This window comes from Mycteria americana, assembly GCF_035582795.1.
Source record: "Mycteria americana isolate JAX WOST 10 ecotype Jacksonville Zoo and Gardens chromosome Z unlocalized genomic scaffold, USCA_MyAme_1.0 Scaffold_30, whole genome shotgun sequence".
NCBI classification, from domain to species: Eukaryota; Metazoa; Chordata; class Aves; order Ciconiiformes; family Ciconiidae; genus Mycteria; species Mycteria americana.
This window is the reverse complement of record NW_027445437.1, coordinates 2,705,753-2,718,146: the sequence shown is the minus strand read 5'-3', so window position 1 is coordinate 2,718,146 and position 12,394 is coordinate 2,705,753. Positions and strand designations below refer to the sequence as shown.

The window sequence follows — 12,394 nt, the reverse complement described above, 5'->3', positions numbered from 1 at the left end:
CTGTTTTTATGGGGCATGAAATTCCAATCACATTTTAGCAGCACATAATGTTCTTATGTCGGGGAGTACCCCCCTACTGAAATTAACCTACTGAGAATTTCTTGACAGTATGTATTACCATGGTTTGCAAGAGGCATTGTTTCACTTTTTCCAAGCGCAGTACAATAATTTAAATCCCAGAACCCTCTTAGCAAAGAGCAGCTGTTATGTTACTGTGAGTGCCATGGCCAAGTTTCAGACTGGCTGGTTAGACTCTTGCTACCTGCAGTCAGTATGTATTTCTTCTGTCTGTGTGTCCATGGCCAAAACTTTACATTAGATAAAAATTAAGTAGGAAAGAAGTATCAGTGTACACAAAAGGGCTAGAGATGAGCACAAACCAAACCCCTGGTTTTAAACATGCATGAATGAAGAGGAAATTTAGGTGTAGGTTCAAAATTATGTGGTCTTGAAAATGAGCCAAACTAAAGCATCCCATCTGGAAACTACTCTTTATAGCACAAGGAAAATGTGGACAGCTTCTCACAGCTCCCATATAGTAAGCCAGAAACTCCTCAGCAATCTGCTTGTGTAACCTAAGAAAGGCAAGAAAGAATCAACCTCCTATTGCTGCACACAAGTTTAGTGCACTGTGGTATTGGATGGAGCCCAGCATTTGAGACAGCACTGCCAGGAGCAAGGTGAGGGACTCGTAGCAAAAACCACAGCTGACTGCTTTTGAAGAGCATTGTATTTTCCCTCTCCATGTGGTGAATCAGGTCTCCTGAGAGGTATATAGGAGCCAGAGAACGACAGCACTAATTACTCAAGGATTTACACTTCCCCTTCGTGCCAAGTTGCCTCTAACTGGAACAACCTTTGCAGTCTGTCTTGTGCAGCAACTGCTGTTCTGGGTGACTTCTTCCATTAGATGGTCAAGGTGGGAGGCTCCTGACTCCTCTCATGACCTCACGGTCTAGCCCCAGGTGAAATTCTTTATTTATCTAATGCTTCAAAGCAGCTTAATTAATAATAGGTCCTACAAGCCAACTGTGCCAGCTTTATGATACTGCACACTGTACAGAGAGCCAGGAGGCTTCAAGTTTGCAGTGTGTCTGTCATTCAAGAGCCAGTCTCTGTTCAGTGTTCAGCCAGCACCCTCAGCACAAGGTACTGGTGTCACTCCTGAATTACAGAGCCCATGTCTATAGCCTGTCTATGGAATGCCAGTGATGTTGGTGAAGTCCTGCTGGAACTGGCAGGTCCAGGGCATGAGCAAAATACTTAACATTTACGCTGATACCCCAGGAAGAATGCCATGTGGTGTTTGTATATTTTTAGAGCATTTTTTTTTCTGCTGATTAGATCTACTGTTCATCCTGCCATTATTTCATTTCCACTCATGTCAGAACAGCCTGTTCTCATAAAATTTGAGAGATACTTGGTTTCATCTTTCTGACATAAATTTACGTCACTTCTAGATAATTTTAAATTTTATTGTACAAAAGGGAGAGAAGCAGAACTGACACAGAACTTCCAAGTAATCGGGTAATCTGTTTGTGCACAAAAAGTATTTTGTCTAGCATGTCATAGCTCTGCTCTGTTAGATTCCAGGGTGGCCAAAATTGCCAGGACTGCACAGGCCAATGAAGCTGTTCATCTGTTCGGCTACTGGCCCTGTTCCATATGTTAAGATGGTAGCTATCTGCTGTTGTGTGTAATGTCCTAGAAGCTGCCATGTGTAATGGAGAACTGTCATTTAGAGTGTTTCATTGCTGGGGCACTCTTAAGCTTAGAGGTCCCTGCTCTGCAGTTAGTACAGAAATGCAGGTGCTAGTCATGTGCGCTGCACTCCAACACTGTCGTGAAGGAGAGGGTGTGTGCTGGGAGCAACGTGCAGAAAGGTGCGGGAAAGGGTGGAAAGGTAAGAGGGGAGGAAGAAGTTGGGTTACACAACAAAGGAAGAGCAAAGGGAAACTGTTTGCAAGGGTGTCAGAAGAGTTATGATGGGTTAACTCTGCCCATGAGGAGTTAGACTGAAACCCAGCAAATGGTTTCACGTAGACCGATAAACAGCTGTTGGATGGGAACTGGTTTAATGGCTGGCTTTGAATACAAAACGGGTGAGGACTTCTGTTCCAAAACAGTACTGGGTAAGAATTACCGTGCATGCCCAACACATCATTTTCAATCAGCTTATAGTTGTTTCATTTTTCATTCAAATGTTTTTAAAGTACATCTCTGCCTCTTGTCTCATTTGAGTGAATAGTTGCTGGAAAAAATGAAGACTTTTTGGTTATCTGAGCTCAAAACCTAGTCAGTTATAATTTTTTATGAGACATGTATTCTTGCTCCCTCTTGGTGCAACTTGCTACCACTCACAGTTCTTTTGCTGGAATTCTGAAAGTGCAGTTTGCCTAAATCTGTTTCCAGCTTCCTCCAAACAGAGGAAGCTGGGATCCAAATCTCCTCCAATTCTGAATCTTAGCAGAAATTAGGTCTCTCATTTCTCAAAGTTTTTCACTTCATTGGAAAGTTTTGCATTCTGTATAAAATACTTCAGTAGTCCTTGGGTGCATAATAACTCTCCAACAAGTGGTTAGCATGCTTTGTTTCTGAATATTATATTCATGCTATGTGCCACAGATCCAAAAGGAGAGTTTGAGAGGCTACACCTCATCCTTTCTAATAGGCTAGAGTGGTTGGTACATTTGCTTGAAGAGGTGGTCTTGTCTCAGACTTTTGCTCTGAGTCTGGCTGAGATAAGAGCTGAATGTTCCCAGGGAATGGTCCGAGCCTGAGCAGTGCGCTAAGGGGCAGGAGCTCTGCGTCAGAGCAAACAGAGGAGTCCTAGCCTGAGTAGCTAGAGCTCGGGCAGGCTGTGATACCACCCCTGCTTGTTCAGTAGGATCCACCCTAGGGCTGGCAGGTAACATCCCATTTTGTCACCCATGTTATAGTTGGCTCCAGTCTTTCCTGGGAGACCCACAAAAACCCCCATCCGCTGGAAAATCCTCACAGCTTCAGAGCATGGACCCATGACAGCTGTGCGTGGTCAGCCTGTTGCTCTGTGTTGTTGTCAAAGGCAGAGAACTCGCTTTCTGTCCTTTGAAATACTATAGTCGTTATTTAACTTCCTCTTTTTCTGCCTCTTCAGCAGGAATAGCAGGATGCTAGCAGGACGTGCCTGTCAGTAAGCATCTGCAGGATAAAATACAGCTCATGTCTTTTGTTTCACCTATCTAAAGCAGTTGAAGTAACTACAGGTGTTGAGTTATTTTAGCTAATCCAAGGCAGGTGTGCCATTTAAAGCAGAGTGTTATTTTAGGAAAGAGAAATTTGAATGGCATTGCATGAAACAGGGAAATAGAAAGGGACATTAAGCTACTGCTGGAGAACAGTGTAAACCAAAAGCAGTTGCAAACATGGTGGATTTGAGGGAGCTCTGATCCAGAGGCAGTGATATACTTATTGTCTGTCTTCTAGGGATGGTTTGTTACAGTCCATTGGTACAAACAGAGGGATATAAATGTAACATGGAGACTTTATTTACAGTGGAGAATTACCTTGCTAAACTATTTCCTCTTAAACAACAGTGAGAAACCATGAGGTAAAATTAATCATCTCATTTCAGAGATTAACTTCTTGCTTTCATTACCAGAAATGGTTCAGCTGATCAGGTGAGAGATTGATGTATAAATTATCCCTACATTTTGTAGGGGAAAGAGAACCAGAATAGTCTTAACTGACGCCTCCTGAGTTTATTTGCATGTGAATGTGACAATTTGTCACTCAGTCCAGAAACAAACTTGGTCACATTGGGTGAAGATGGTCCATTTCTCATGTATGGCAAAGGGAGCAGAGAACAGCAGCTAACTCAGATTGTACTGTGAAGATTCTTGTGGTGCTCTGAGGTGCCTTTAAAAAAATCAAGACATCAAGAGAGGAAATTGTAGCCCTGCTCCTGTATCGTACCGCAACCTCCATTGACCTTATTATTACCTGCCATATTTAATTTTTTCCCTTTGTTATCTATATGTCTTGGTCAGCAGTGTAGTTTACCCCTGATATCTTTCCCCTTGGCATGTCTATATTGTATTCCCAAGTGCATTACTTTGCTTTTTTCCAAATCTAATTTTGTTTTATTTCCTGCTCAGATTCGTAATTTTGGGGGTTTGTCTGTATATGAGGTATGTGTGGATCACCTGTTGAGATGCAGTGGCTCCTCTGGCTTCCTTCTTTGAATGGAAACCAGAGTGAAAAAGGGACCAGCAAGAGCCCAGACCTTGTCTTGAAATGGGACTGGAATGTGGCTGCAGGGCACACTGGGTCCCAGGAACTGGGAGCACTCCCAGGCCGCCTGGAACTGTGTAACCTTCGAGTTCCTTTATGCAGTTCCAGAAGCTAGCACTTGCTGTTCTCACAAGTGTGCTGACTTTTTCTTCTTCCAGATCAGTAATGAAATGAAATTAGACAGCTTGCTCAGGTGCTATATGCCCATGCCTCATACATCGAAAACTCTCCTTAAGAAACCCTCCCAGATATGGTACTAATTGTATTTTGTTCAGGTTCTTGAACTGCCCCAGTCTCCTTAGTATCTGACATCATTTGGCCTCTCTGCAGATGGTTTTATTAGATGGCCCGAACAATGACTGATGGAGGTAATTACCTAAACTTCCCTCTGAACACCAACAATAATCCTTCCCAGTCAGGCTTCCTGTGCTGTTTTTCCTGTTTCGTAAATGTGGATCTCAGAGTATCAATTTGTTACCTTCCACAGCCTGAATTATTTTATCTTAAAAATCGTAAAACAAGCTAAAAATGAAAAACAACCACAGTTTACTTTTGTATAAGCAGTAACTGCTGTCTTTGACCTTGGGTCAGTTTCAACCCAGGCACAAGTCTGGAACCAGAGTACCTGTAGGATTGCATCCTGGTGATGCAGTTAGATATGTTGAAGCAGAGCCTATCTATACAACATTTCTTAGAACGCCCCCCAAATATTTGCTCTTACTTGTTAATTCAGTGTTATTTAAAGCCAATCACTGAACAGCACACAGGTTGCCAAGCTTAAGAGCCAGTCAGATCCAGAAAGGATCTCTTTTAACTTCAGGGAAGCTGTCATTCCCACCAAAATGGAATCCACTGCAACTTATGAAAACAAGAGTGAATATGAGATACTGAGTGCAAATACCAAAGCAAGAGGTAGCGTGCAAGGCAACTAGACAACATAAATGGATCTCTCTTTATTGCCACAAGAGAGTCAACGACCTTCAGAGCCAGAGCTTTGTTTTCAGAAAATTAGATTTTTGATCTAGTCCTGGTTTAAACTTATGCATAGCGTGCATAGTAATTCAGCACTCTACAAATGTAGTATGGCAGTAAAAGCATTAAGAGAAACAGTGAAAAATGTAACGTGTTGACCACTAAGCTGGATGATACAGTGGGTTGAAGAGAAGATCTCCAGATCTGAAAATGAACCAGCCCAGCTTGGGCTGAAGGGACAGATCAGTTTTACCATAACATTTGAGGCCACAGATTGGGTGCTGTTCCTCGGTTCCTGGTGACTGAAGAGGTGACTTGAAACATTCAAGAGGTGTTTCAAGAGGTGACTTGAAGCATCCTGGGAGAAGCTTACTTCACCTGTAAAATGTTTTGCAGGTCCGTAGGTCATCAGTTTGGTCATCCGTGTCTTCTAGATCTCCACAGAGACTGTCAGATGAAAATGTTCCTGATATCAGATTGCCATGAAGAAGTAGAATCCTTTTACATTTCCTCTTCTTTTCTCCACGTTCTCCCCTATTTCCTCCCATAACTCAGAGGTGGCAAAAGTGCTCACTTACTCCCTATGGTCCTTCTTTGCTTTCCATTTAATTGTTCCTGTCAGGCTTTGGAACACAATGGGTCTTGTTAGCAGAGCAAAATAACCAAGGAAGGCTCCTCCTTACATCGTGATTTTACAGTAGATTAAAAGGGACGCTCTGGTTTTGAAGTGGCTGTTCCCATTTTCCTTTCACAGAGCTATTATGTAACTGACTGACCTGTTTATCCCTCCTCTATTCACAGTAACCATGGCCTTATAATGAAGGTACATGGACTGTATATTTCATGTATAAGTTTAAATACAGAACTGTGATTTCATCTTTCTATTGTCACGCACCAGGCAGTTTGTTACACACGCACAAATTAAAATTGCTTGTTCTGCTGCATTCACATAATTAAATTCTCTAGTTTGTTACCATTCTTTTGTCACCCCTGGAGTCGAGCAGACTGTCCAGTAATTGAAGCAATTGTTAAAATGTATGGCATTAAACCCTAGAAATCTTCTGTGAGGACAGGGAACAAAAAACCAAATCAAGATGAATAGTTGTAGGACTGTGTTAGCTGAAATAAATCTAATCTAAGCAAATACCAAAGTTAAAGCCAGCAAGGTTTCCTGAAACGTGTTTAAGGGATTTGGATATAAGTACTTTCAAACAAAAATAACATGGACCTGATTACCACATACCCTAGGAGCACATATCCCTGTTAAATATCAATTAAAAAATTAATAAATGTGCCACTGTGAGGCGTCAAATTGCATTCTGCTTTCAGACCTACTTTTGTCAAATGCAAGGCAAGGCACTCCATTAAAAGGCCTCTTTTGGCATTGTATTTATTTTCCAGCCATCAAAATGTGTGTCTAGACTCTACAGTGCTGCACATCTATAAATGCTTGAGATAGACACACAAATGCTTGAGATGGACAGACACACAGATTAGATGGATAAAAGGGTTTTTGAAATAATCAGCCCACTTTCCAGTGAGCATGGGAGAGCTGTCTATTTTCAGTTTCGTACCAAAGCAGGTAGGGACTGCCTGATCATATGTCTAACATACTTAGCAAGAATTCCACAGGTTTTAGTAAAAGCTGTGATTGAGGCTGCTGTGGCTGTAAGGAACAGAAAAATAAACTCTATTTTCCAGAGGTTTGTGGGGAAGTGGAAGTGGCAGAGGCAGTGGGGGAACACTAGGCTCCTTCTGCCAAAGGAGCCTACCAAATGCTCCGAACCGACAGAGAAGAGAACTGGAACTGTCTGTAGAGACACATCCAGGCCCACATCCCCCTTGACTTGAGAGAAGGTGTATGTCTAAGCTCAAAGACCTAGAGACTGGCATCTTCTCCTGCAGCGCAGGCTTGAGCAGGAAACCAAGGCACTGGGAATCAGAGGGGACTGCAGTTGTGGAGCTGAGGTTCCTAGGCTCAGGGTTTCTAGGTAAGTATGCACTGGCCAAGGAGTTTTGAAGACACTGTGGTGGCAACTGCATGGTGCTTGGGGTGGGAACAGCAGTTAAAATCATTGACAGAAATTTTCTATATCTCTTCCTTCCCCGTTGTCCACAGCATGTAGTCAGCTCCACATCCTACTCAAGCTGAATGGAGAAACAGAGAGGATGAAAGGAATTGCAGCTGAAGTGGGTGGCTTTTGCAGCAAAGGAAAGCAATATTTACTACGGCCGGTAATCCTTTTACCATGAACTTACGGAAACTAAGAACCTAGTGTCTGAGCAGCCCCTGCCTCTACCTGAGCACACAGCAACTCATGGGAAATCCTTCAGTACATATCCTTCACTAAGTAACAACACTTGCTTCTTTCCAGAATCGCTTCTCTGAATTATGTGTCTGCCAGCACTCATTACACCATTACAGCTCTGCTGTAACCCAGAGGACTCACCCGTTATGCATCACAGTTGTTCATTTCAGTCATCCAGCACATCCAGCACAAGTTAACAAATAACTATGGATGGAACTGGGACTCACGAGGAAAAAAACCAACACAAAACAGTTACGAAGTTGAGTTTGTGGCTGGATAAAAGCTAAAAAATGTAAAATTTCTACAAAGATTGATGTTTTTTAAACTCAGTCTGATATTTTTTAGCATTTCTTAATTTCTGCTGGGAGTAGGTGCAAAGCGTCAGACAACCACTAGAAAGATACGTGGTCAAATGTACAAACTAATTCGTAAGGTCCATGTTGTTATAGCCTGTTAATAGCTATTTGAAAGTAGATATTTTTTTCAAAGGTTGACTGCTAAATTGCTCTCTACTTTTACAGGTTGTTCTGGCAAATGAATGGTAACCAAAAGCATAAAGCATAATTTGTTTAGGAAACAATGCATTTTTGTCTAGTAAAAAATTGTAGGCTTCTCCATCTATGGTTTGCTACGGATGAAATGTGCTCACCACCTCCATGGAATTGATTTAGAGCTGAAGAGGACTAGAGAAAATCCTGGAGAACAAAAGCTTGGCAGGGACTCTGCGACAAGAATTTAAGAGTGAAAGCTCAGTTCTGAGGGGAATGGTGAACAGTTTAACAGATTTTGTATGCCAGGCAGATGGCAGCACTTTTGTCATCCCATGCAGGCCCAAACATCAGCCAGTTGTTCTCTTTAATAAGGTCTGCACTCCTTGCATCAAGTAAGTTCAGTTGGCCTAGTTTAATTGAGGAATGGATTGTTTCTACATAAAGTGACAATTCGGAATATTTTGATATAGGAGAATAAAGGAGATGCAGGAGGAATATGGATTTTTATTTCCTGCCCCAATTTTCCCAGCAGTGCCCCTAAGGTTGCAATGCATGTCTCATTGCTAGAGGAGGGCTGAATATGCCTTATATTGAGCAATTCATTTCCACTTGGACAGAGGCAAGATTTGGAATGATCTCTGGCACTCCCTTTTGAAGCGGGACTTGTCACCTCAAGGGGTCAGAGGTGACCAAAGACATATTTTGAAGACGGCTTAAAACTGACCCAGAGATGTTCATTTCTTGGTAGGAGTCTTGTTCTCTAGTACCTAGCAGGGCAGGCATGTGGGGTGCACTCTCTGAAACTTTTCAAGACTGATACATATTAAGAAAGCGTCTTTGTGAAACTTAAGATAACAATGCCCATGATGGAAGCAAAGGGGAAGGCAAGCTCCCAAAACACTAGTCTGGGTAGTTCCAGAAACTCATCAGTTTGGATTATGTAATAATTACATAAGCATGGTGGGACACTCCGACTGTTAGCAAAAGGCATAGACATGACTGTTTTGGTTTATTATTTTATTGTATTTTATTTTATCTCATTTTATCTAATTTTAGCTAGCTGGACTATATCAGTCATTGATCTTCATCTTGATTCAGTTTTATATTTCTCAGCATTTGGATCCAGATCTGAAACTTACCAGGATTCAAGGCTGTTAAGACCCAGGAGTTTGATTTCAATCCGTTGGGTTGATAGCTACAAGTCAGAAACTTGACTATTGACAAATATTAAAAAAAAAAAATTAGGTACATTTCAAGCCAGGACTCTAGTTCAGGCCTGTGTCAAGCAGCAATTCTAATTTTTAATTACATTTCTCTTTTTTTCTTCTTTGTAGAATCAAGGTGCTAATCCTAAAATCTTTACCCAGAATTGTGAGAGACTATGTATGGAGCCTGAAATAGAAAAGGAATGCATCTTTATGACTTGTGAGAGTGCAAGAACCATCCATCCAGCTTCAGAAATGCTTCGTACTGAAAAGACATTACAAGCAAAACATGCAAATTTACAGACCTATTCTCAACACCACACTCCTTGTGATAAGAGAGAAAGTTGTCACCAACAAGTCTTTTGTGAACAAGGAATTAATATTGTTAGTAATGGCAACAAATCAAAGAATGATATTTCACCTTTTCCTTTACGGGATACAGACTCTGTGCCTGATAAACAGGAATGTTTATGTGCTGTTCTCTCTTCTGCAAAGCTATGTGATGAGCCAAGGAAGGGAGAGCAAAGGTATAGTTTTGACTTACACGATAGCAACAACACAGATAGTCTCTGCAGTCTCTCATGTGATGAATCTCTGTTTGAAGCTAATCCCAAGTCAGTCCTGGAATCTGGAGAACCTGAATGCAAAGGAGATGCTGATATATCTGCAGTGCATGACAAGCTGTGGAAACTTCTTCATGAAGATGACTCAGACTATCATATCCCATTTGAAAACCAGGAGATCACAAGTTTAGAAATTAGGCCAACAGATATCAAAGTCACAGCACTGAACTTCGTACAGGAGACCTGTTCTGATCATCCTTTGCCAATAAATTTGATAGAAGAGCAGGAACCTATTACACAGCCAGCTAGTAGACAAAGAACAGAGAAAGAAGACTGCAATGTTTCTAATATCCTCCTTAAAACAGATGAAGCATGTAACAGTGCATCCATAGGAAACATTTGTCTTGCACAAGTGGTAGAAACAGATGGTATATGTCTAGATTCTAGCACTGGAAATAAAACGGAAACACCATCCATTTGTGTTTCAGCAAATAGTATCATCTTAAATACAGGGGAGTGCTTGGAGCAGAAGCCAAATCAAATGTTAACTGACAGTAATGGATCCATTCAAATGACTGTTGCTTGGGAAGGAAAGCTTCCCATTAATAATGCTTCCCAAACATCTGATGCAGATTCTCCTCAAAGACTGAAAAATGCTCAGAGCAGTAATTTAGCGTATGACAAAGAAAACCCAGCTTACATGTCAGATAAGTCGCAGGGGACAAGTGGACAATTACTTCATACTGAGCACAACATATCCTTGATAAATGGGTCTGTAACTTCTGTAACTGGTAGAGGGTGTAATTTTAGAGCCTGTTATCCAGCAAGAAAAGAACTGGCTTATTTCCCTGAAGAGAAAGACGTTTTCCCCAGTGAAAATACCAGTCAGTTTACACATGAAGAACACTCTGCTGTTAACACCATACGCAAAAGTTATGAAGAGAATTTACAAGGAAAAGGAAGTCACTCAGACTTCAGTGCACAAAATGAGAATAATTCTGACAGTTATCATCTTTCAAAAAAGAATGACTGTCGAGATTTTCAAGTTGTTTCTAATGCACAGAAATCCGGTTACCTAATGCAATTGCCTACTTTAATTAAGACTCCTGAAACCACAACACGTAAGAATCTACCCCGAAACATAGACCAACTGACAGAAATAGAAAAACAAGAAGTGGCATTCACTTCCTCTTCTGAGGATCCATTTTTAAGAGATTTTTGTGTAGAAGTGCCCAGATATAAACCATGTAAAAAAGAACAGAGAGAGATTTGCATAGGTGATGAACAAAGGGCTGAAACTTCCTGTGACTCAGGAGTTAGTCATGTTTCAGAGAGTCAGACTACAGTTTCCCCTCATAATACATCAGAACAACATGTATTTTTTTCTGACAGCACCTTCAAGTCTGATGAAGAGTCAAAACCAGATTCTTCAAAAAATCACACATATGCACCTGGAAGTGTAACAGCAGTTAGTACCCCACTGCCTAGAAAGGCTCAAAATGAATACCACAGCATAGCAAATGAGGATTACAGAGATACCAGTCATCAGTTAGATACCCAACAACTGACTGTAAAGGAACCAGTGCCATTCTTCACGCCTGTAAGCCAGTCTGAGCGCGTTCTTACCACTATATCAGCAATGGGGTGTCCTGAAAGTCAAGTAAAAACTGAATCCACCCAAACGGCACTCAAAGTAGATGAAAATTGGAGTGTGCTGAAAACTTTCTGCAAAGGATTGCAGGAGCAGTTCCATAGGGTACCTGAAGAAAACAAGGAGGAAGCAGTCTTGTGTGAAAATAAACAGGAGTTTCAAAGAGCTATTGAATATAACCCAGATGAAGCTGAAATGAAGTCTCCTTTGCACACTTTAATTGGCTTCAAGGCTCAGAGACAGATTGTGAATATTAGCATTAGGCAGTCCAGTCCTGACTTGATCTCTTCCAGCAAGCTGACTGAGGTTGATAATTCAATAAAGTCTACTGAGTATGATAAAGATGAAGAAGTCATGACATCAGAGAGCGTAGTAAGTGGTTTAGTTAATTTGCCACCAGCTGATTTCAGGAGCAACCAGTATTTTCAAGAGCAACCACCCTACAGCAGGGCTCGGCCATCCTCCTTAGCATTGACCACATATGATCCATTCCCAGTCAGTGCGGAAAGGCTAAGAAATCAAGAAGGGTCAAAATCCTACCAGACATCAACAACTGTTGCTGAGCCTGCGCCCATCAAATGTAAACAAGACACAGCAAAGAGTGGGCATTTAGCTACTGGAGCTAAGAAGAAATTACCACCAGCAACACTGTCAAAAAAACCCCGACTGGAGGACAGGGGAAATGTCAGCAATGATCCTAGCTGTGTTAAAAAGTCTGTGAAGAGTGAGGCGGGCATGATTCATAAAGAAGATAGAAAAGAGCAAAGGAAACTAATTTTGAAAAAGGATAGCAAAGGTAAGAGAAAACTGATTTTCATTTCTGTCCTTTCCCATCATTCTGGCTACAGTACGAAATTAAAATTTGTTAAACACACTGCAAGCCTCCTTTAGTCTAAATCATATCAGCTAAAGGTGTCCTGCCCTCACTGAT

General features: G+C 41.4%; 1 protein-coding gene across 1 annotated transcript in view; it reads left to right on the top strand.

Moving 5' to 3' along the window:
• The window catches only part of ALPK2 (alpha kinase 2), a 54,067-nt gene that overhangs the window by 16,357 nt on the left and 25,316 nt on the right, over window positions 1-12,394 (top strand). Inside the window, exon 6 of the mRNA XM_075489090.1 lies at window positions 9,379-12,259. Coding sequence (XP_075345205.1) covers window positions 9,379-12,259 — 2,881 coding nt within the window. The remainder of the gene's footprint in view (window positions 1-9,378; window positions 12,260-12,394) is intronic.